The 25,200-nt window shown below is 34.7% G+C and overlaps 1 protein-coding gene across 3 annotated transcripts in view; it reads left to right on the forward strand.

Annotated features, from left to right (window-relative positions):
• Positions 1-25,200, forward strand: part of LOC105233382 (discoidin domain-containing receptor 2) — a 486,209-nt gene that overhangs the window by 259,900 nt on the left and 201,109 nt on the right. For all 3 annotated transcript variants that reach the window (XM_049457497.1, XM_049457512.1, XM_049457502.1), the window contains one exon: positions 12,480-13,260. In XM_049457497.1, coding sequence (XP_049313454.1) covers positions 12,480-13,260 — 781 coding nt within the window. The remainder of the gene's footprint in view (positions 1-12,479; positions 13,261-25,200) is intronic.

Raw genomic sequence — 25,200 nt, forward strand, 5'->3', positions numbered from 1 at the left:
TATCTTATACTATAAAAGTAAATGTATTAATAATTCTTATCAAAATCCATATTTATTTTTTGTCAAATCCAATCGAAAAACAAAAAAAATATTATCCTTCAAAATGAGTGAACAATTAATTTAAACAATAAATTCAAAGAAAGTGCTAAATTAAGTTTGGAGAAATATGTATTTACTCACACATGCCATGAAGTATATAGTAAAGCCTGCCTGGCTTTTATATATATATTTCTCTACTACATATAATTCCATACATGTACATACATATACATATATGTGTGTATGTATATATATGCCAATAACTTCTTAAAGTTATTGAATAGCCGCATTTACACACACTGCCAAACACTAATTCCATCACAAATCTTTTTCACATCCTCACATATATACAAAGCATTGCCTAGTTTTAGGCGCACAAGACTCTGGTTCTCTTTTATGACAAATAAGTTGCAATATTACAATGCAACTACACTAAGACTGAGTTGCAGTTAGAAATTTATATGCACACACAAATGCGATTGTATGTATGTGTATGAATGAAAATGAATAGCACTCTCGCTCGTCAATGTGAACTTTCTTCTAAGAATTTGCCTACATATGTATGCATTTAGAAAGCCGAGTATATGCGTACGTTCGGCCCAAAACTTGTGACAAATACAAATTGAATGCTTAGCGAATGTCAAAGTTTTGTCATTATCGTTCATTACACTGCTCGTATTAATGGCAGATTGTAAGGGCAAAACCGAGTGTAGAATAAAGCAAGATTAAAATGACACTGATTTACTTTCCACCTAAGACGGCTTGCAGCTATAATTCTCTTAAACTTGGTCGAACAGTAACTTAAGGCACAGAAAAATAATTTGGGGGCTTTTAATGTGAAAAGAAAATTAAATCAGAAATTGATCAATAGATAATAAATAATATTATTTTGACGATTTAAAGCAACCAAGCAAGCAAATAAAAGTCTGCTGGATGTATGGTATGTCTCAACCATTAATACGGTCATTAGATTTTGCATATATAGTTGTCGTTCTAAAAACCCTGAAAGCAAACTGAACCTTATGAGGCATATGCTTACGAAACTACCACCGATCAATGCCTCGATATTTTGCTTAAGATTTTCTCCGAAAAATTCATCAACTTTCATCAACTCTTAAATTTGGCTCAAATTTGCCTTACTTCACCCCACCAGCAACCAGATTAGATTAGTCTGCATTTCTCCTCAGGAGATAGTATGAGAGAGCTATATGGGAGCCGGTGTGACTAATACTTTCCTTAGCCCCTACTTACTTAATACGAGGTCTGCTATATATATTTCTGGCCTAATAATGAAAATAGGCATATTTATCAACGATAATGGTTTTTTTTTTAATTTGGATTTGGCTCGTCTTGGAAGACCCACACGGTCGATTGCTGTTTTGTTTCGGGCTCATACGCATAGATCCATGATTCGTCACCTGTGACGATCTTATAAACGTCTTTTGAAGCACCGCGATCGTATTTTTTCAGCATTTCTTTACACCAATCCACACGAGCCTTTTTTTGAGCGATTGTCAAATTGTGCGGGATCCAACGAGAATAAACCCTTTTTACGGCCAGGTGTTCATGCAATATCGAATGGATGCTGGTGGGAGAAATGCTTAGGCATGCCTCTATCTGAAGGTATGTTACATGACGGTCTTGCATTATCAGTTCACGTACGGCATTGATGTTTTCTGGCACAACGGCTTTTTTTGGACGACCTTCACGGAATTCGTCTTTGAGCGAGCGTCGGCCACGATTGAATTCGTTGTACCAGTTTTTCACAGTGCTATAGGATGGTGCTTCATAGCCATACAAAGATTTAGTTCATCGATGCACTCTTGTCGTGATAATCCACGTCGAAAGTTGTGAAAAATGATGGCACGAAAATGATTCATTCCATTTTTTGCCGAGATGAATTTTTTAATTCCCTGTAAATAAAACAATTCACGATTAAATGACAAAACGTTCTGAGTGATGTTATGCTAAAAAATGTCAAACTTTCCATTGGAAATGTCAGATTGCACCTGGCAATACTTAGTGTTGCTTAGGCCAGAAATATATATAGCAGCCTACGTAGAAAGATTTTCGAATATCGGCGGGACTTTGTACCCGGATATTTCAACAAATATGTGAGTTATTGCAATAATAATAAGAGAGAGTGTTTCACTCATAACAGTTTATCTTTGTGCCTAAAATAGATCAATTTGAGCGAAAATTTAGCCTAGCTTCTATATAACTTATATCAGAATTTTCGAACATCCGGTTGACTTTACTCTATATGATTGGTTCTACACCTTAAAGTATTTCCCTAGCTTTGATTCTTGAAATCTATGGAGCTGATTTCAAGATTGGTTTTTCATTTCAAAGAAGATAGTTTTGAGAAGTATTCATTTAAGGTTATAGCTGCTTCTACCCACTTGTTTTGGAACGTATCAGTTTGATCGAGAACCATTTACTCATTATCGCATAATTCTTAAAGTATTTATCGAACTTACTTCAAACTATCAGAATATATTTCAAAGATACTGTATTTTAAGAAAACGAATACAATCGCGCCGAGCCAAAAGAGATCAACAGAAACGTTTAAGTCAGGATTGTTGGTCAGCTAAGTCATATATGAACATACATAACACATATGAAGTTTTATGGACTTGACAATAAGTCATCTGCTATGAGCCGCTCTAAAATATATCAGCAAACTCTTTTACTATCTGTAAGTGTACCGTTTTAATAAAGTAATCGCCCAGAAGTTGTCAGCTGCTAAATAAAAACAGATTAGAATGATTGCGTGGAACGGCAACTACTGTATGAAGTTTTTTCCATCAGTACTCGTACTACCTCCATACTAGTTCAGAAAAAGTCTCTGACACCATTCACTTGGGATTGGGCAGAAACGATTGTTTTACATTTGGCTTAATCAGCTCACGGCTTCAAGTTTTAGAGCAAGTATTCTCTTGGTAGGCAAAAAATATCCGTTTGAAGGCGTGCTAAAGTGAGAAGCCGAACCATCCCTCCCCAGAGTTGTGCGCGTATTTTCGGACCCGCTACGTAGAAAACACCCCCAATGCGCAACAAAGAAGAAGAAGAAGAGATTTTATACCATCTGACAATCTCAACGAGAAGACGAAGACTCTACGCAGCAACACCAAAAAGTGCAAAGAAATAACTTTGACGCAAAATACGTGAGAAGCCAGAGTAACAATCTTGAGCGACGCGGCATAAGTTTCAGCTGAAAATTAAAAAGTTTAAAGGCTTAAAACCAAATTTGTAAGCAGCGAAAACTTTTCACCACTTCCTGACCAAAAACCGAAGCGACTGCAGTTGGCGAATGCGAGGCGGCAGCTGAAACGGCATAAGAAAATGCAGATTGTGTTTTGGGCGAATTTAATGCAATGAAAGCAGACACTTACCGACGCGCAAATCGGAAAACATAACCGTTGACACATATACAGCTATATATGCATATATGTATGTGTGCTTGTGTGTGTAAACAGCTATGCTTATAAAGTCATTGCAAAGGTGAGCGAACATATTTGTGAAGACAACAGTCGCAGTTACATAGCTATGTATGTGTATGTATATGTGTGTATGCATATGTGTGTAAGTGTGTTTGTATGCATTTAGGTTTCTGCGCTGCAATTAATTTCATTTCTTTTAGTTGCGAAAACTAAGTAAATGGGAAAAGTTTTTCCGTCAGCAAAAGCTCACAACACCAGCTAGAAGAATAATAAGAGAAGTTGGAGAAAAACGAGAGTATTAAAGAGAAAAGCAACGTATAACTTGGAGTTTTCCTGTTACTGTCGAACAAATGTATGCAAATTTTTAGCACCAATATGTGCATGCAAACTAATACAGCTATGATGACCCATGAACCCAGTAGGTGTAATATGGAACAAATTTGTTTAACGAGAAGGTATAATAGAAAAGTCTGCAAGAACTAAATAAAATGAAAGATTATATTTAAAGTCACAATGAAAACGAATTTTTGAGATCGGTCATATAAAGAAATAAAGTTAAAGGAGACATTTAAAAAAAAAAAATCATAGAAATTTTAGTACTCTTTCATTTGCTCTATAGTTAACTAATTTAATTGAGCCGATCTCACAACGGAGCACGCATATGTTCTACTTTCCCCCCGAAGGGCTCGCATATTCGAATCACAAAGTGCATTCAACTCAATTTGTCCCTTCGATCATATGTAGGTTGAGTAGGCCTCCTTTTCTTTAGCACCACTGGGATGTAGCGCTGTAGAACCACAACTCCAAGTATTGGATTCAGAGAAACATCTTCAATTTTTTTACTCTTTTGTTAACATACTCTCCTCTTCAGTATCCCAGGATCCAAATTAACGTCGTTTTGGATTGACGATCAGAATTCACTATTTTTTTTTCCATATAACTACTGATACCTCATTAAACGGGTTGAAGTAAAGGAGGATCGAAAGTTGCAAAACGTTTCCACATTTGTAATTTTCAACCCTTGAAAGCCTGTGTAAGACTTCATTTTTTTCGGAGAACTTTTTCTGTAAAATAATAACTTCAGAATATATTAAGTTTTCTACGAAGTTTTTAACACCAACAAAGAAACGTCGGAGACTCTACCACACCCTCTTGTATATACATAACTGACCATTCTGACGTTATTCGTCTATCTGTCTGTACATAAGCAGGGAAGTCGCAGCCTTAGACTTTGAAATATCAATCCGAAATGGAACCGCCGAACTCGAACCACTATAGCATATAGCTGCAATACAAGCAGACCAATAAAAATAAAATTCTTGTATAGAAAACTCTTTCATATGAAAATATATCCTCATGAAATTTGTTGCGAAGCATTATTCATTGCAAACCTACTTTCTTTCATTATATTGTTTTTGTCGTGCAAAGTGAAGGAAAAAAATTAATCATTGAATGGAAAACTTGTTTATTTGTCAAGATATCTTAACAATATTTAGCAAGGATGATGATCAAGATAACAGTGCAATTGCTGAAGAAATTTTATAGATCAAACCATTACAGCATATAGCTGCCATACAAACTGAACGATCAAAACCAAGCTCATGTATGGAAATTAGCTTTATTTGAAAGGTGATTTTCGCGGAATTTGGCTACTTCAGCTCATTGTCTGAGGCAGCACACAAACTTCGAAGAAATTGTTCAGGTCGAACCACTCTTTCCTATAGCAGTCCTACAAACTGACCGTTCAAAATCAAAGTTCTTGTACGGAAATATTTCTTTTTACTTGTGAGATTATTAAAAACTTGGTTCAACCGCAGTTAACATATTTTCTTGCTTTATGCACATTTTCATTCATTATCTTCTCGTTTGAGCTTTCAGTAACTATCCTTTCATTTACATAACAAAATTTTTGCAGGTGTATTTTAACCAATTATTCAGAAAAAGCTCTTTGGAGTAGTTATAGCAAATTTCGCAAATGAAAATATTAGTCGCATATTAGGAAATTCTTATTAAGTTATATTAGTTTTAGTGAAATTCAAAAATTCGATTTTTTTTACTCCGAGGACACCGTTTTTACTCAATTCAGGATGAAGAAGCTGAATCGAAGAAGACTCTGATGGCTATCACAACGGATTTTTCCAAGTGCTATGATGACTCGACAATTCGTTGGCATAAGTATATTGCAGCGAGAGGGGATTACTTTGAAGGAAATGACATGGACAAAATTCACCTTTCAATTTGATCACAGTAGTATATCGAATATATACATATGCATATATTAAGAACATTCTCTGAAAGCCTAAGTTCATTCGCTAGTTTGAAATATAGGATAATCATATTTGTGATAATCTTGAACTTAGCCTTTTTTTCTTTTTTGTAGAAACACTGTTTACAATGTTGGTGATACTAATTTCTTTGAAATGGCTCAGTAAATCAATTACATAGTTCGTACGACCCACCTAGTTACACAAGGTGGCGAAAAACTAGCCTTTCCAAGTTTTTTGGCTGTAATGAAAAAATGAAAAACTTTGATTCTGCTTGTGGATTATTTTTATTTGGTCTTTTAAATTTTTTTACACCAAGGCGAGAATATGATATCATGTAAATGGCCGCCGCCACAGTTGATTGTCATTTGAGCTCTTTTTATGGCATTTTCCATCTCTTTGGCCAGAACTTCCGGCGATAAGTCCTCACATTCTTGACGGATATTGTTTTTAAAAGCTGCAAGAATCTGAGGCTTGTTGACATAAGCCCGCGGCTTCAAAAAATCTCACAAAAAGAAGTCTGGAGCGGTCAAATCAGGCGATCTTGCTGGCCAGTGCAAAACGCCCAAACGAGAGACGTCTTTCAAAAACAAGGTCCCATGACTCCTCCAGCGAAAACAGCACACCATACAATGACTTTGAGCGGGTGTAATGGCTCTTCACGGGTTACATTAGAATCTTTAGTGCCCCAAAAGCGTAAATCACCACTAATGTTTATTTTTGATGAAAAATCATCTTTCTCTTGGTGCTGGTTAAGGATGGCTTGAGCGTATGTTAGACGTGATTGGCGGTCAACAGCTAACAGCTGATTTAACCGTTGTTTTTTGCCTTTAGCGAGTATTGAATTAGAATAGAATGTTGGGTATAAGAAGAGTGAAACTTCTTGACGTGCGTACTTGTGACTTCAAATGGACGTTTTGTAACTGGTCCGACGTTGCCGAGATAAGACATGACTTTTACTAATTATATAGCTAAATAAGGAAGATGAGAGCTAATCAAACTTAGTGTCAGCTGTGTTTATTTTTCATAAGAATATATATATTTTTTTCAACAATTTTTCTCAATATCTGCATTATATGTGTTATATGCAACATTTTCATTTTCCCAAAAGTAAATCGCCAAAATAAAATTTTTTTCCGGAATTTCTGAGTACTTCACCTCTTAAGAGGTTTTATACAGTCAAAATGCCGAAAAAAGCAAATTTTCCAGATTTTTTCTCAGAAAACTTTTAAATTTATTGATACAAAAATTTGCATACACATTATAATGCCGTCTAACTATATTTTAAATTTTAGTTATATCAAAAATATTTATTTGGAAAGGAACTACAGCTGATCCCCCTAAACTCCGCTCAAAAAAGATATTTTGCGATGACCACTATATCACTGAACTGAACTGAAGTTCAAAAAAAGAAACAGATTTTGTTAAAATAATGGTCTGGTAATTATTTGGAAGTATAAGCACAATAATCTTTTTCTTGAAAAAAAAATGGCGGTTTCCAAAAAAAATCGATTTTTGACCAAAAATTCGGACTTTTTATTAAAAAAAAAAATATTTTAAAAATGTATATATGTATACTGTATACACATATCATCATTACCTCTAGCCAGAAATGGGACCACATTTCTGTTTAAAAACCCTACAACAGCACCAGTCAAGTTTCAATACCACCTTCCACTCTGTATGCAGTGGTGCGCCATGTCGTATGAGCAACAAACAAGTACTCCAAGGCACATGTGTATATGTTATGTATATGGGATAGTGCGAAAACAAGCTGAAGCAGTCTGTTAGTGGGGTTTGTGTCGCTCCACCAAGAAATTGCATTTTCACAGAAAGTGAGAAAATTATTGCTGTTGTTATTGTTGTTGTTGTTGCCTGTGATTATTGCAGTTTGCCGGTTGTTGTTCTTGCCAACGTGCTCCATATAAATGCAAGCGATTTTATTTTGCACCAATGCATGTTTTTGTGGCGCCAAGTTTTGAATGGTAATTGAATTTAAGGATTTTGTAGCGCTCACGCGCCCAAAATTTTCCCACACTACATGCAGATACACAAACAGCGTGTATTGATATGTGTACCAGATACACAACACACACACAGACACACAAACACGTCTGATGCATGCAGTAAGGCGCTTGTAAATGCAAGCGAATGCCTGTTGTTGTGGAAAGTTTTGATTTTTATGTTTGCGTGTTGATTTGTTTTCGAAGTGCGCACGTGCGTGCGTGTGTGGCATGAATTTATATGCAAACAAATATATGCACACAAGTGTGTACATGCTTCGACATCTTTCTCTTCGCATTTATGCTTGCTTATATTCGTGCGATTGCTTGTTTACGTTCGCGTGCACACATGCAAATCCTGAAAATGTCAGCTGAAATGGAATTTAAATTGCACTCTAAACTCTATTGGCCAACAACATGTGGCAGGGATATATTTTCATAGCTTACATGCAACTTGTTTTGAGTAGTTTACATATTTTCTCTATATAAATATACATAAACTATTTGCTTTTTTTTTCAAAAAATACGCGTGCAAAATAGATTTCGGCGGCTTAGCTGAAAATGAAAATTTAAAATGGATAGTGTGGCAAACGCTTTCGTACGCAAAAAATTGAAGTCGTTTATTTTTTCAAAGCTAATGCATAAATTCATGTTTATATATAATAGATTTTCCATAAATTTACCAAAGCATTTTTGTTTTCTTGGTAAATCCAAAAGACAAAACGAAGTTTTGGATGTAAGTAAATAATAAACAAATAAATTTATTTAAGGAATTAAATATAATTCAAAGATTTTTATTTCTGCCATATTATTATGCACTCTGGTGATATAAAAACTTTTGACTGCACTATATGACGATGTTTAGGATCAATTTTATGTAGGTTCGGTTAGGTTAAACCTATCTACCATTGGCCTACCAATAAGCCACGCATACACTAGTTTTGATTCCTTGCGATACCAGTTGGAGTTCAGTTCCAAAGTCCAAAAATAATAATCATCCTTCAGGATTCCTGGGCTTGACGCAAATTTCAACAAACTCTCTCACTATCGATACCTCCTATAGTTTATTATTACGTGGATACCAAGAAGAATTTTTTGTTCCGATCTACCGTTTTGCTCGTGATTTTTGCAGTTTTGCACCGAGATAGCTTTAGTATGCTTCTGTCAATGACAATGTATAGGTTTCCGCATGTTAATCACGTATTCGTATTTTAGCCCTCCATCATTCTTGGCCACTATTTCATTGCCTGTTTGGCCTGGTACCCAATAGAAGCTAAGTTGCTTACTTCTGGCAACACTTTCCACCTTCACCCTGCTTTCCAAGGCAATTCTGATCAATATGCGATGGGAGGTTACAGCTTTGATCTTTGATTGCTGCTTGGCTTGGCTGTCTACGTAGATGTTGAATAGAATAGAAATACCTGCAGGTGCATTAGAGGCCAGCTCCACGACTTTCACAATAGCAAAAACCTCAGTTTGAATAAACTACAATGGTTCGTCAACTTAAAATGTTGCATTATGCTTAAGGGGGTATTCTGGTCTAGGATTTTGAAAGGCTTAGATTTTCAAAAATATGACCTTGGAGGGATTTTTCAAAATTCAACCTATTTTCGGAGATACAGCCGATTTTGTGACGTGGCGTCCATGTTCACTAGAATTGTCTCCTAACTACTTTTTTTTTGAGGTGATTGACATATCTCAAGTTCTACTGAACCGATTCCTTTAAAACTTGCTATATATCTTCTTCGCCAAACTCTATAAGTTGCTCATAATTCCCGTCCTGCTATATGGTGCAGAGGCTTGGACGATGTCAACAGCGGATGAGAAAGGTTTTGCGAAAGATTTATGGTCCTTTGCGCGTTGGCTTGGCCACGGCGAATATCGCATTCGATGGAACGATGAGCTGTACGACATTGAAAGACAGCGGCTACGCGACCGGATGGATGAAAACACTCCAGCTCTGAAAGTATTCAACGCAGTACCCGCCGCGGGAAGCAGAGGAAGAGGAAGACCTCCACTCCATTGGAAGGACCAAGTGGAGAAGGACCTGGCTTCGCTTGGAATATCTAATTGGCGCCACGTAGCGAAGAGAAGAAACGACGGGCGCGCTGTTATTGACTCAGCTCTAATCGCGTAAGCGGTGTATACGCCAGTAAAAAAGAAGAAGATATATCTTCTTCATACAATGCTCTATCGTGTCTGCCTTGGATCTTCAAAAATTTTGATTTGAAGTATTTTTAAAAAATTCGAAAATGTTTTTTTTTTTTTGAAAATGGTCAACCCGATAACGACATCCTTACTAATGAAGAATATAATTTTTTTTGCGTTCTAGATCTGTACAAGGGTTGAAATCACGTCAATCAGGACGCACCATTTTTTTTGGAAGCCGCCCCGAATTTTGGTTTTTTTTTTGCAATTTTTTTATTATTAAAATGTTAATAAAAAACATATAAAAAAATGGATAGTAAGAATGTTTTTCATTTTTTTATCTTAGTTTAAAAAATGCCTAAAATTCATGCGTCTAGACCAGAATACCCCATTAACTCTGGACAGTATGTTCCTGCACCAACATCAATATCGATGTTTATAGTGTTGCGCGTCAGCATTACTTTACGCCAACCACCTTTTCCTATGTTTACTTTGAACCTTTTTTCCCAGTTGAAAAGTGGAGTTTGCTCAACCGCCATTACCCACCAAGCTATGTCCGCAGATTCTATATGTAAATTCTCCTACAGCCAGTAATCGCCCCCCCCGATTTTGTTGCGCAGTTTTCAGCGAAAGGTTCTATAGGTGGTAGGCTTAGTACCAATTCCAGAGCCGCCATTGGAGTTGTCCTCAAAGCTCCCGTTATGCACAGAGCTCTTTCTTCCATTTTGTGTTTCCATAGCAATTTTCAGACGAAGACTACTCTAAGGAACTTGGTGCGGTCTTTCAGAGAGAGCTTGATTCGATTTATTGAACGGAACATCCATAGAAAAATTGTTTGCTTTCTTGTGAACTTAAGCAGATCCGTTTTTCCGGATTCAACCCCCAGAACCGCTTGCTTGCTCGGCTATAACCATCGCAACGTGCTGCCGTTGCAGTGGAGGTGTAACAGCTTCGTTTGGACTGATATCCCAGTTTCGCTTCGTTCCTTTATAGTACTTCATGTTGAGTTTTAAATTCGGGGGTCTCTATCTCTGGCTTTTTACATCTACCGCCAGGTATCGTATTCGTAATGGTCGTTGTTTTATCCATTCATCTACTAAGGATGCGTACAAAGCAGTCTAACATAAGGGGACGATTGAGAAAATACCTAGCCTTCGCTAGGAGTCGCCTGCTGGCAATGTAATGACTCTGATAGGAACCAGCTTTTAAGACCCATTGCCTAGTGGACCCACCCACGGAGGATACAGCTGAGAGGAATATTTGGCGACTCATAAATTGTATATACAAGGTGCCTTTCAAAGTAAACAGGACTTTAAAAAAAATAAAGAACAAATGTTTTCTTCAGCAAAATCAATTTATTTTATTCAAAATAGTCTCCTTCTGCTTCAATATAGCTTTCAGCACGGTCCAAAAACATGTCGAACGAGTGTTTTAGCTCGTTGGCCGGTACGGCTGCCAGTAAGCCGGTGCAAGTCTTTTCAATGGCCTCTACGGCTGCATAATGCTTTTCTTTCTTAGACAAATGCATTTTTTCGAAAAGGAAGAAGTCGCACGGTGCCATATTAGGTGAATACGTGTAGTGGTTAATGGTTAAAATGTGATTTTTGGTCAAATAATCGTCGATCGAATGTTGGATTCTGAGCAATTTTTGGTCGTCATAGTGGTCCCAGAACACTTTCTTGGCATACACCTGTTTTTACTGGCTGTAACTGACTATACGATTGTCCCTGCTTTATTCTGAAGTAGCGGTTGGTCAGGTAAGAGATAACTAGATTTGTTAGATGCTGTGGAAAAAGAAGTCTTAATTTATTAAGGAAGCCATGGTGCCATACTCTATCGAAAAACAGCTATGAAAATGTACTTTTCTTCCATTGTATTTTCTATTCTGCTTGTTATACGTTGAATTTGAACGATTGTGGAATGTTGAGATTTAAATCCAAATTGATGAAATGATTTTTCTTCAATTATGTTCGGGCGCCTTCTTATAACTAAAATTTCAAGTAGCTTTGACGAAATTAGCAACAGTAAGAGTGGATGATACGACGGGATCTCATGTGCGCTTTTCCCAGATTGTTGTACTATAATGATTTCAGATACCTTCCATGACAACTGGAGGTATCTGCAGTTAAAGCAAGCGTTTATTATCGGTGTAAGCTTGCTAATGCTTTCTTATAATTCTAATTGGGGACCTGATCTGGAAAATACGGTAGGTGCGAAAGCAATTCCAGGCCCAATCCATGGAATTTTCCCTAGCTATAGGTAAAAAAAAACGAATTTTGCGAAAAAATGTATTTAACTATGTTAGGCCAGGGGCTTGTCAATTGACCTGTTATTGTCATAGATTGAATAAACTAAAGACATATCAAACTATATGACTCAACTTTACTACATACTTAAAATATTGACGCGAACTATTTGAGGCCATTCCTTTCAATAATATTATTCGTTGGATTTTTCATCTCAATCACAATACCTTCATTGAACTTAGCTTAATGGGAAAACTATTCTTCTCCAACGTCTCTTTCAGCACACCCTTTTGTAATTAACCTTTCTTATTTGCATAACTTTTTCTGTACTTCCAGACGTCCCCGACATTGTCTGCCAGGAGTACGCCGTACCACATATGCAGGACCTACTGCCCACGAGTACACAGAAATCCAATTCCTTGTACGGCGCCAGCATGGGCGCTGGTGGTGGCAGTAGCAGCAACTATAGCACCAGCGCACGCAACACACTCAACAGCATGTTTCAGTCGAAACTGTCGACCGCTAGTCAAAAATTACAACAACTACAACATCAACATTCATATCAGTCACAACTGACGCCACCACCACCACCGCCGCCGGCACCCACCACGGCCACAGCCAGCACACACTGCCCGCCACCAATACCGCCCCTACCGCCATTATTGGGCAACGCCAGCAGTAATGAGAAATACTATGCAACCACAGCGATTTGCAAAGCAAATGCCGCCACAAATGCCTCGCATGGCATTGGCGGTGGTGCGGTCGGTGGTGTGGGCACAAATGCTGGTGCTTGCAATACATTACCCAATGGCAGCATTGGTGGCGGTAGCGGCAGTCTCGCCTCTACAACGGCCAGTCTGGCATCGAGCTCGACAACGCCAACGGGCGGCGGTTATGGTTATGCGAGCTCTGCCGCTACTTTGGCTGCTGTTAAACCGCATCATTACAATCTGGACATGAGTGGAAATGGCCTGGGTGGCCACACCATCGTCGATGTTAACGAAGAGTTGGCTAATTTTCAAGTGCAAGAGTTTCCGCGACAATCCTTGGTGATAGTGGAGAAATTGGGCTGTGGCGTTTTCGGCGAGCTACACTTGTGCGAAACGAAGGGGATGAGGTGAGTGAGAATGAAATTAAATCGACTCTTAAAGATGAAATGTGACAATAATTAGACTAAGACACAAGTTGATATGAGCAGTTGATAAATACTGCTTTAAAATCTTAGGAAAAAACAAAAAATTATCGACACTCCTAGTTTGATATGATGATCCGTATAGTCAGATTCGAAATCTGCAAAATGCTTTATTATTCAGGAAATCATTAAATTAGATTTGGTTGAGAGGTCAATCCTAATAAAGATCTCACTTGGACAGCTAAGAACGCCGATCCGCTAAGAAATCATATATAATGGATCATAAGACCAATCGATAAAGCGCTTGTATGAGCCTCCCACAAAGTTTGTTGAGATAGCTAAAGTCAGTTTCGACTTCTGGTTTGCCGAAGGTTAGACTTCCGAGGTGTTTCAGCATCAGTCGTGCAAAGACTAGACGATGGAGGAGAAAGTGCCTAGATGTTTCCACCTCACCCATGTCCATACAACTTTGGCAACTTGCGCTAGACAAGATTTTTAATCTTACAACAGATTCCTGTTGGACAGTGTCCAGTAAGAACTTTTACGATTTCGGTAAGATTAACTTTGCTCGATTCAAGTGGTTCAGTAGATCTCTACCATTCTGCTCTACGCCAAACCAGAATCTCGCCGTCGTGTAGGCAACCAGCGCCTGCTAAGCGCATGCATGGTCTACTGGTTCAGTGGTAGAACGCAAGATACCATTGGAGATCCAACTCATTCTCATTCCGATGTGAGCGGGGCAAGCGTGTCCTCTCCGGCTAGTTCCTCGGCTTTGCAGTTGCCAGCGATTCCGCTGTGACCAGGCACCCAAACTAGTCAGATGATAAAGTAGTTTGATGCTATTTCCAAAGATGACAGACACTACTTTATTAGCTGTGAGCTAAATAGTAAGCTAGTATAGCTGCTCGGCTGTCAGAATGAATGCTCACTTTCTTGAAAGAAGCTGCGCTTCGTTGCTGTACGCCTACGGCCACCTTGAATGCAGCCATTTTTTTCTGAAAAAAAAACACTACACTGATACGGTAACCTAAAGTTAAGATTGACGAAGAGCTCTTTACAGAAAACTCGTCGTCGTTCTTAGCCTCCAAACATACGTGAAAACCACGACTTTTTTCCAACGATTTTCTCCTCGTCGGTATGTGAACAGAGAAAAAGCCGACGAATACATATAGGATGCCGTCCTTGCTCTCTTCTCAATATTTTGCCTCCATGAAACTATTATAAAACCACTGGCCTGGCTCTCTTCCCAGCTTAAAACAATGTAATAGTCGACCTCTCCAAATTTGCGACTTGTCCATAAGTACAAATCTCATATAAATCTGGGCGTCCATCTGCCGTGACTCTCATTCTCCCGTCTTTGTTGCCATGCGAGTATTGTGTCTTTCTATATTCGGTCAAAAAGAATATCCTTAGTCGGTTGAATGGTTATTACGAGAGAAATTTGATAGTTCGTCATCAGTAGTAACTCTGTTTTTTATGTAACGAGCTGAAGGTTATGTGAGGCAAGACATGCTTGCGTCGGAATTATGACCTGATTCAGCTTTCTTCCCGCTTCCTCTATGCATCAGGCTGTCATTACTTCTGCCACCGTAGCCAATAAAATATGATTTGTCTGGCATTTCAAACTTTGGTATATCCTCATAACTAATGTTCCACAGGTCTGAGCCTAAAATGGACCCTTGTGCTGCTCTTGATGTAACTTCCATTTGTCACGGTTTCTCTCTAGTCTGGTAAAGCTGTTTTCTGTTACTAAAATAGCTAAAATAGGATAGGATTCTAATTTTTTTATGCGTCGTCAATGGTGTCCGCCCATCTCGCGCTATTGAAGGCGTTTCAAATATCTAAAGTATCAAACAAAACTAATCGTTTGCATTCGGGGTATTTTCTTCGCGACTTATACGCTTTCAATGATGTTTCGGAGCCTAGAGCTGACCCTACGAGTCTAAAACCGTACCATCTACAGTAGAGCTCATTTATAGTCGCTTCCAGTCTAAGTTGAAGTAGTTTTTCATAGAGGAATGGTATGCTGATGGCAAACTGGGATCCTCTTTTCCCTTACTAATTAGAAAATCGTTGTTTGCCCCAAATTTCAGGAAATATTCCAGCTTTGTGGCAGGCGTTTTACATATTAAAAAGTACTACGGGCCGTTCTTCGGCGATTGTTTTGAGTATTTCTACTGGGATTCCATCCGGGCCGGGTGGTTTGTTAGTTTTGAGCTTGCCAGTGGTCAGTTGTAGTTCGTCGAAGGTGAACTGGGAGATTTCCGAAATTCTTATAGCCTGTTCTGGTTCACTGACTCTTTTTTTCGGGCGTGAAAAAGACTGCGTTAAACATGCTATCCATTTTGGCAGCGTTTAAAACAGGTGGCTTGGTTCGAGGTCCGAGTTTCTTCACAACTATATTATACCTGAGTCCCCAGAGGTTTTTGTTAACTTCGTCGCGTAGTTGCTCCCATTTTTCCCTTTTGTTTGTCACTGTGGCATGTTTATGCCTCTTTTTTGCAGTTTAATATTACTCGTCTTCTCTGGATAGTACTCCTCCGCGCCTAGATTTCGTGTATGATCTGCGCAAACGAAGACATGTGCGTCTAAGTTGAGCAATATTTTCTATCCACCAGAAAACTGCTGCTCATTATGGTTTATCTTGCAGCTGTTTTGGAATGCAAGACTATGTAAACGAATTAATCACCAAAAATTTTGGATCTTAATATTTAAAATTTTTTTTTTTAATTTTTAAACTAAATCGATTTTAAATCCTCACAAAATCTAAACAACAAGCTCATGGAAATAAATACCAACAGCAATTAAATTAATTTCATTTCGAATATATTCGGATATGTTTTCTGCTCAGTTGCATTGCCAAACAAAATAAAAACTACTCACAGATAAAATATTTCATGTAAAAGCACATAAATACGTTAACATATATATTCATTTGTGTATGTGTATGTATTAAGGTGTGCGTTATTGTTAAAGTAAGTTTTTTTATAAGCGGTTAATGAAGTTTCAGGTATCCAACGTAAGCAAGCTCTTTATTTTCAATTGAAACTGTGTCTTATGTTTACTTTCCCCATAGAATTTACTTGCGATTTTTTAATATTTTGTAAAAAAAATTTTTCTTCAAAAGAGAGCAGTTTATAATTTTTGCGAAGTGATAATTTAATACAAAATTTTCCAGTCTACAAAAAAGGTCTTAATACTTTTTTTCTTAAAATGATCAATTTAAAAGTTATACGCAGTTAAAATGATGCATCACATGTACTGTATTCATATAGTACACCATGTCGTATGAGTAACACAGAATGCTTAAATCACTTGTATGAATGCTCAGGTTATTTCAAATCGTCGCCTAAAATGCAAAATAACGTAACGTAAAACCGATATAATAAAAACCACCCATATCGAAAAAAAATTAGAGTTGTGGTTACAAAATGGTTATATATTGGTTATCACACGCTCATATTAATACAAAATTAGAGTTATAAAATGGTTATATATTGGTTATTTTATCTGACAGCGATTTTCGATTTGTTTTTTATGATACGCTGACTTGCATTTTAGGTGACGATATATAAATTTAACTGCTTATAACTTTTAAAGGAATATTTCTATGAAAAATATATTTGAAACCTTTTTTTAGAGCGAAAAATTTTTATGAAAGATCACTTTCTCAAAGTTGTGGATTTACTAGCTTTATGAAAAATATTAAAAACTGTCACATTATATACATGACAAGTGATATATAATTTATTATCTGTTTAAACTGAAAATAAAGAGCTCATTTACATTGACTCCTCATTTTTAGGGTCAAAACTGGAACTTCAGCAATTATTTGTAAAACAAAATCAACTTAAAAATAACCGACACCCTAATGTAAATATACATATGTGCTCCTAACTGTGGTTGTAATATAAAAATGTATTAGAATGAACACACACACATCTATATATATACATATATATACATATACATATGTATGTAAATGAGTGATCGATAAAATTGCAAATTCCAACCACATTGACCACAAAGCAACAAATTAAATAGAACTAAACCGAAAAATTTCAAACACAAAACCAATAGAGTAGCATTAAAAACGAGGAAAATGTAAAATATTGCATAATATTGAGAGTGTAGTTAGAAAAAAGGTGCAAAAGTTGTGATTACATTGCCACATACAAAAAAAGCAGCACAATCGGAATGCCAATATAGAGAAATACACCGTAAAACCGCAAAGTTTTCAAAATGAATATGGCAAACGTAGTGAGTTCAAAAATAAAAATTAAAGTATTTTTACTGCAAAAAAGGCCAATGGGAAGAATAAAGAGCACGCACTTAACTATTTTGCCATTTTTGTTTATTGATTTTCATTTGACTTGGTTAGAAATTCATTTCCATAAATTACATAAACTAATTTTTGCATTTTTTGTTTGGAAAATTCGTTAGAAATTTGGTGATTAACCACAATCCATTAAAGTTGACTGGATTATGAAGAGTGGTTTTGCCTTTTAGTGTCAATATATCAAAAAATAAATTCTTCTTAGGAAATGCAAATTTGATAAAATTCAGATTACTTTAATTTAATATGTGTTAATTAATTTATTAGGCGGAAAAATTCAATTTAATTTTTCATCCCATTTTAATATAATAAATTTAAATTTTTCTTTTCGTTTCAGTTTGAATTTTATTTAATTTATTTTATGTTATTCTAAGTTAATTTTTTTTTCTATTTAAGATTAGCTAATTTATATTTACATATATTTTTTCCTTTATTTAACTATGATTTAAACTTAATTTAATTTATTATATTTAATTTTAATTTTATTTTAATTTAATTTTAATTTAATTTATTTTGATTTCTAATTAATTAATTAATTAATTATTAATAAATATAAGTAAACTAAATTGAAATAATAATTAAATTTCAATTTTATTTTTAATTTTAGTTTTTTTTAGTAGTTTATTTAGTTTGATTTAAATATTAATTTTGAATTTGATTTTAATCTTAATCTTTTTTATATTTCATATTAGATTTAATTTTTATTTAAACATTAACCTCAGTCTAATTTTATTTTAAATTTTTGTTTTAGTTTTAATTTTAATTTAAATTTTATTTTAATTTTAGCTTTAATTTTAATTTTAATATTAATTTTAGTTTTAACTTTAATTTAAATTTTAACCTTAGTTTAAACTTATTTTTAATTTTTATTTAAATTCAAATTTCTAAGTTTTACTTAAATTTAAATTTTAGTTTTAAGTTTTGTTTTAATTTTAATTTCAATTTTCATAGTATATTTAATTTAATTTATTCTAATTTAATTTATTTAATTTAATTTAATTTTATTTAATTTTATTTTATTTTATTTTATTTTATTTTACTTTATTTATTTTAATTTAATTTTGTTTTGTTTTATTTTTATTTTTTTTAAATTTTATTTAATTTTTTTATTATTTTTTTATGCTATTTTATTTCATTTTATTTAATTTTACTTTATTTTAATTTATTTTATTTTATTTTATTTTATTTTATTTTATTTTATTTTATTTTATTTTATTTTATTTTATTTTATTTTATTTTATTTTATTTTATTTTATTTTATTTTATTTAATTTATTTTATTTTATTTTATTTTATTTTATTTTATTTTATTTTATTTTATTTTATTTTATTTTATTTTAATTAATTTTATTTTATTTCATTTTTTTATTTGATTTTGTTTTATTTTATTTTAATTTATTTTATTTTATTTTATTTTATTTTCTATTATTTAATTTAATTTAATTTAATTTTTATTTATTTTTATTTATTTTTTATTTTTTTTATTTTATTTTATTTTTATTTGTTTTATTTTATTTTATTTATTTTTTATTTTATTTTATTTTTATTTTTTTATTTTATTTTATTTTATTTTTTTTTATTTTATTTTATTTTATTTTATTTTATTTTATTTTATTTTATTTTATTTTATTTTATTTTATTTTATTTTATTTTATTTTATTTTATTTTATTTTATTTCATTTTATTTTATTTTATTTTATTTTATTTGATTTAATTTAATTTATTTTTATTTTAATTAATTTAATTTATTTTACTTTAATCAATTTGGTTTTATTTTATTTCATTTTATTTCATTTCACTTTATTCTATGTTATTTAATTCCACTTTGTTGTATTCCCATCATAACCTTTCATTCAGTATTTCTCTTTATTTTATTTCCGCTCTTGTCCCCACATACTCGGCATTCTTAAGCCTCCATCTCTCAACTGCCAACAGCGTAAGCTCATCACAAATTCCATTATAGTTGCGTCCGCAAAGCCATTGGCACTATGCCATCACCAACGACAGTTAATAAAACCGTTATACAGCTGCAAATACGCACACACACTTTCATACTTGTACACTCACAACCTTCGATATGCAGTTCCTTCCTTCGTCTGCGATTGCTTCCTCTCATGCAAGCGTGTGCGCCTTTATTGTTTCGTCGTCTGTTCGGGCGACCGCAACGCCATTTGTCTACCTTTGATTTCGTGCAAGTTTTAATTGAAGCTTTTATTATGACATTGTTGAGTATAGCTCCAAAAACAACAACAATAATAGCTGCAAGCATAGTATGAGTAACAAATTTGTGCAATGCACGACAATGCAACTGACGTGCAGGATAAAGGATGTTTTATATGCATTATTATACTTGTGACATGTGCACATTTTCGGAGAGCACAGAACTTAGTTTTGTTGGAGTTTTTGCAAAGATGTGAAATACAAAAAGGAAATAATGAAAAATTTATGATTTCTTGAAATATTTATTGGATAAAACTGGAAACTGCCTACCTGTATTTTTCTTGGCCTCTTAATGATTTTTATATGTAAACATATAGTATATATAATGTAAAAATGCACTTGGTACCTAAGAGTAGAGTCTTATGGCACTTCAAGACCCCAATATTTTTGAGACAGCTTAACAGCAGTATTGATTTGTTTTAAAGGATACATTTTTATCTCAAGGAATATCTGCTAAAATCATATTGGAAGGAGAAGAATAGATTTGTCGACAGATTTCCCGAGTCATCAAAGATGTGTGTTATCTAGCGTTGCTCTGATGGAACACGAAGCCCTTTCTGTTGATCAGTTTTGGCCATTTTTATTCGATTGCTTGCTTCAACCTCATCAGTTGTTGTCAGTAAAATGTAGAATCAATCGTTCGTAGCTCATAGGGGATGATTCCAGCATTCTCAGCATAACCTTTCGAGGCGTCAATCCTTGCTTTTCGACCATTTGTTGAGCTTCACCGCGCTTGGACCATGTATCAAAATTTCCAGAACGGAAGCAAACTTTGAAAGATGTTTGACTATTTTTTATGCTAGAGTTTCAGTTCTAAGTCTCAATTCAGGAAATTACATTCCTCAAACTATGACTGAACTTCAACACTAATCTCTAACCTATATAATAATCAAGTCACCTTATCTGTCTTAACCAACGAACCAACACATGAAGCATTTCCAGTTTTTTATTAAAACTCCAACACTTGCAACATGCCACAAACAGTAACAGATAACTACCAACCATACTACTTTAGTCAAATGAATTTTCAGCTCAGCTACTACTGAGCCCTTAACTGCCTATTCTCATATCACCTGTGATATCCTGACTATAAAAATTTACTACCCACCTGACACACCTAAATGTGTATATCCTGCTTCTAACTCAATCCACCTAGCATTATGACAACACTCTATCGCACATCCTAACCTGTCAAGTTATATGCCATTCACTTATATTCTCACCAGTCTTATCCTGTCGTACTGTATCCTACGCAGTGTACTAGCCTATCTATCCATAGAGCTTGACTCGCACTCCAACTTGTCCATTCATATTTACGTGTCTCTGCAATGTGTCTATGTTAATTTTCCATTTTTATCATTCATCTGGGCAACAATAATAAAGTCACCATCTGTGCCTGCCTTCTCCAAACAGCTTTCCAATAAGCACACACTGTATCGGTACATACTTATTAGGGTGAGCCACAAAGTAAGTTTAAGAATTTGTGGGTTTAAATGTAACTACATATATACGCAGAGCAAAAAATATTCTTGGAAGGAAAAATATTAGGTTATTTTCTTCAAAGCTACCGGTGAGCTTTCAAAATTTTCCACACATATGACACGTAAAATTCTGTTGTCATTAAAACTACCCTAACGTTTGAACTGTTTGGGACAAAACTTGTGTAATGCGGATTCTTTTAGAGCATGAAATTTCTTAACAAATCTACTTCAAGGGTATTTTTTCATTAAAAATTCGTATATTAAAAAGCTTTCAAAAGTAACAAGTCGAAATATGCAGATTTAGTGATTTTTTAATATTTAATTCAATAAATTCTTCAAATGAAAAAATCTCCCTGGGGTAATTTTTTTTAGGAAACGTTATGCTTTTGGGTATATCTAATAAAAATAAATTGTTTACGAATTTTTTAATGCTGTTCGAAACTATTTAAAATCAAGCTAAAAATTTTCCTTTTGAGGAATATTTTTTTCTTCATACAAAGGTTAATTTTTTGGGAAATTTGCGTTTTTAGTATTTCTCATAAAATTTTATATGTTTTATAGGAAACTTGATTGCTCATCAAAATCATTTAAAATTAAGGTAAACATTTTCCTTTTGAGGGATATATTTTTCTTCATATAAAGGTTAATTTTTTTAGGAATTTTTGCGCTTTTTGGTATTTTTTATAAAATTTTAAATTTTTTTTAGGAAACTTCGTTGCTCATCCAAACCACTTAAAATCAAGATAAACATTTTTCTTTTGAGGGATATTTTTCATCATATAAAGGTTAATTTTTTGGGAAGTTTTGCGCTTTTTGGTATTTTTTATAAATTTTACATGTTTTTATAGAAAACCTTGACTGCTCATCGAAAACTCATAAAATAGGAAACTTCGAATGCTTATCGAAACTATTGAAAATCAAGATAAACATTTTTCTTTTTAGGGATATTTTTTTCATCAAATAAAGGTTATTTTTTTGGGAAATTTTGCGCTTTTTAGTATTTTGCATAAAATTTTACGTATTTTTATACGAAACTTTGAATGAAAACCTTGACTGCTCATCAAAATCATTTAAAATCTAGTTAGAATTTTTTTCTTTTGAGGGATATTTTTATTCTTCATATATAGGCTAATTTTTAATAATTAATAAATTCAATAGTAAGTTATATTTAGCTCACCCTAATCTTACACATACATACATCCATATATACCGTTAGCATGCAAGTGAATTGCTTTATGCTCTACACCTTATTTTGTCCATCGTTTGTGTCCATTGTATGTCTGCTAACTGTCTATCCGAATGTCCATCAATATTTTATCAGTCTGCCACACATCATAACTGACTTTTTGCTCTTTTTACCTACGACACACACACACACACAAACACAGTTTTTGTTGTTGTTATTGTTGGTGTGCTAAGAGTATCAGTATGAGCTGCTTCGTATGATGGTGTTATTACGAATTTTGTGGCTTCATAACCACAAATGTCGGTATTTGCTCATATTCAATTTTACCTGTACGGTACAACAACAGCGCCCAACAACAGCAGCAATGTGAATTGGCATATTTTAATTTACTCTTTACCTTGTGGTTGTTAATATTCTTATGGATATGAAATGAATTAATCAGCGAGGACGCACAGCTCGAAATGGTTGGACGACAGGCAAACTGGTGACTTTAATTAAATTTCAGCATTCAATTAAGTATATTTTGGTGGGGGAAATTAATTTGCAATAAAACTCATGGTATTGTTGAAATGTTTTGTTTGGAAAATGACCAATTTTAGGCAGGAGACCATTTCACTTGACGTGGAATTCGTCTCTCACGTGACCTAGATTGTAGAATTATGCTAGTATTGCTCTCGAATACTGAAAAATGTATTTTTAACCCACGTAAATCAAAGAAACTATCACTATCTGCAAGAAGATATAACCAGTAACTTCCTTACGCTCTATTTTCTTCGAATGAAGTCGATAAGCACAGAGAATTTTAGGTTAGGTTATTTATGCAAGCTGATAATCTCGAAGTCATGAATAATGCCATATAATTTGAACTCAACTCCTGTTCATTGTAGTACCCAGAACCCTTCGCTTATTGACATAAAACTTTGAGCATACCTCGAATTTATAGAGCCGGCTAATATACATAAAAACCAGCCGACTCGTTGGAAGTATGACAACCGAAATGCTTCAACCTTAGTCTGAAGAAAGTTTTACAGTGAAGAAGTAGGTATCTAGCTATTTCAGCTTTTCCTGCTGCACTTTGACAAATTCCGTTCTCAAAAATCGTTTCTCTAACCTCATGAGTGCCAATAATACAATGTCCAATTAGAGCTCCCATCTTTGCGGCGAGATGAAACTTGTTAAGACGACGTGATTCATGAGGAGAGGAACTTCATACAAGTTTGTGAGCATGAACAAAAACCTACGTGTCTTCGCCAATAAAGAAAAAGAACCTACACGGCGGTGATATTATAGTTTTTAGCCAAAATAAAAATTGTGTTCTTTTTTTAGCTAAAGACTCTGGATCCAGCGACTTTTTAATTTATTTGACCAGTCTCTAAAATACGTTTTCTGAAGGTTTTCAAAGTAGACTGCAATGGCGTGATTCCACATTCGACTATAATTTCTACCGGCAAGTGATTTTTGACATTTGTAAGCAAAAAGAAATGCTGGACAGCAGTTCATAAGATAGCTCGCTTAAGTTGGTCATGACGGTTGGCGGAGGCCTAAGCTCAATAATTCGTCATATGGTAGTAGTGCCCTGTAACGGTTGTGTTTTTCTCCAGGTAATCCTTTAGGAATTTAGAACACTCTATGTGCATCCGAGAAAACACTGGACAACTATGTTCTGTCGATAAGTAGGTTCCGGGTGATCTGTCAAAGCGAGTTCCCCAAGAGAAGTCCTCTCTTTTGACTATATCTTGGTCTCCGGTGTGCAGTAGTGAAATCTTTTTCATCTACGTTCACAAACTGGCGGCGAAACTCCTTTGAACGGCTTCCTCTTGCCCAATATTACATACAGTTTACATTTCTGCTGCAGTTCGACATCAAGTCCATTCATTAATTGCTTCTGCTAATACGCAATGACTTTTTCTGCTGCGTTAGTTGTTTTCGTAAATTTCGCTGCTATTGGATCATTAGTTTGTGAATTACAGAATTTCGAATGAAGGAAACTTTGTTATTGTGAAGAAATGGATAAAAAGAAATTTCGCGTGTTGATAAAATATTGCTTTTTAAAAGAAGAATACTACAGTTGAACTTGGAAACTTGGCTTAATGACGAGTTTCCGAACACTACTTCAGGAAAATCAGCCATCAAGAATTGGTAAGCTAAGTTTAGGCAAGGTGAAATGAGCACCGAAAAAGGTGAACGTAATGGACACACAAAACAGAATTTTACCGAAGAAAACATCCAAAAACGCCCACATAATATTTCAAAATGACCGTAAAGTGAAGTTGTTTGAAAAAGCAGGCACTTTAAAGATATCAACTGAACGTATAGATCGTATCATTCACCAATATTTGGGTATGGGAAATCTCTGTGTAAAGTGAATACCGCGCGTGTTCACTATTGACCAAAAACAAACCCAAGTTTTTGCGATATGTGATAAGGGATGAAAAAGGGCTCCATAATTTCAATTCCGAAGTGCAATCCACAGTATCCGAATGGACTGCTCACAATGAACAGACTCAAAATCGTTGAAAAATGCACTAGTTACCTGACAGGGTTATGGAGTCTATGTTTTGGGATGTGCATGAAACAATTTTTATTGACTATTTCTTGTTATCAAGCTAGCTGGGAAGAAGTTTTCGTCGAATAAAAGCAGACCGCCGAAACTAATATTTTTTATGAGGCAAATATGGTATTAAAAACTAGGAGAGTCGCTAT

This window comes from Bactrocera dorsalis, chromosome 1 (genome assembly GCF_023373825.1).
Source record: "Bactrocera dorsalis isolate Fly_Bdor chromosome 1, ASM2337382v1, whole genome shotgun sequence".
Classification (NCBI taxonomy): Eukaryota; Metazoa; Arthropoda; class Insecta; order Diptera; family Tephritidae; genus Bactrocera; species Bactrocera dorsalis.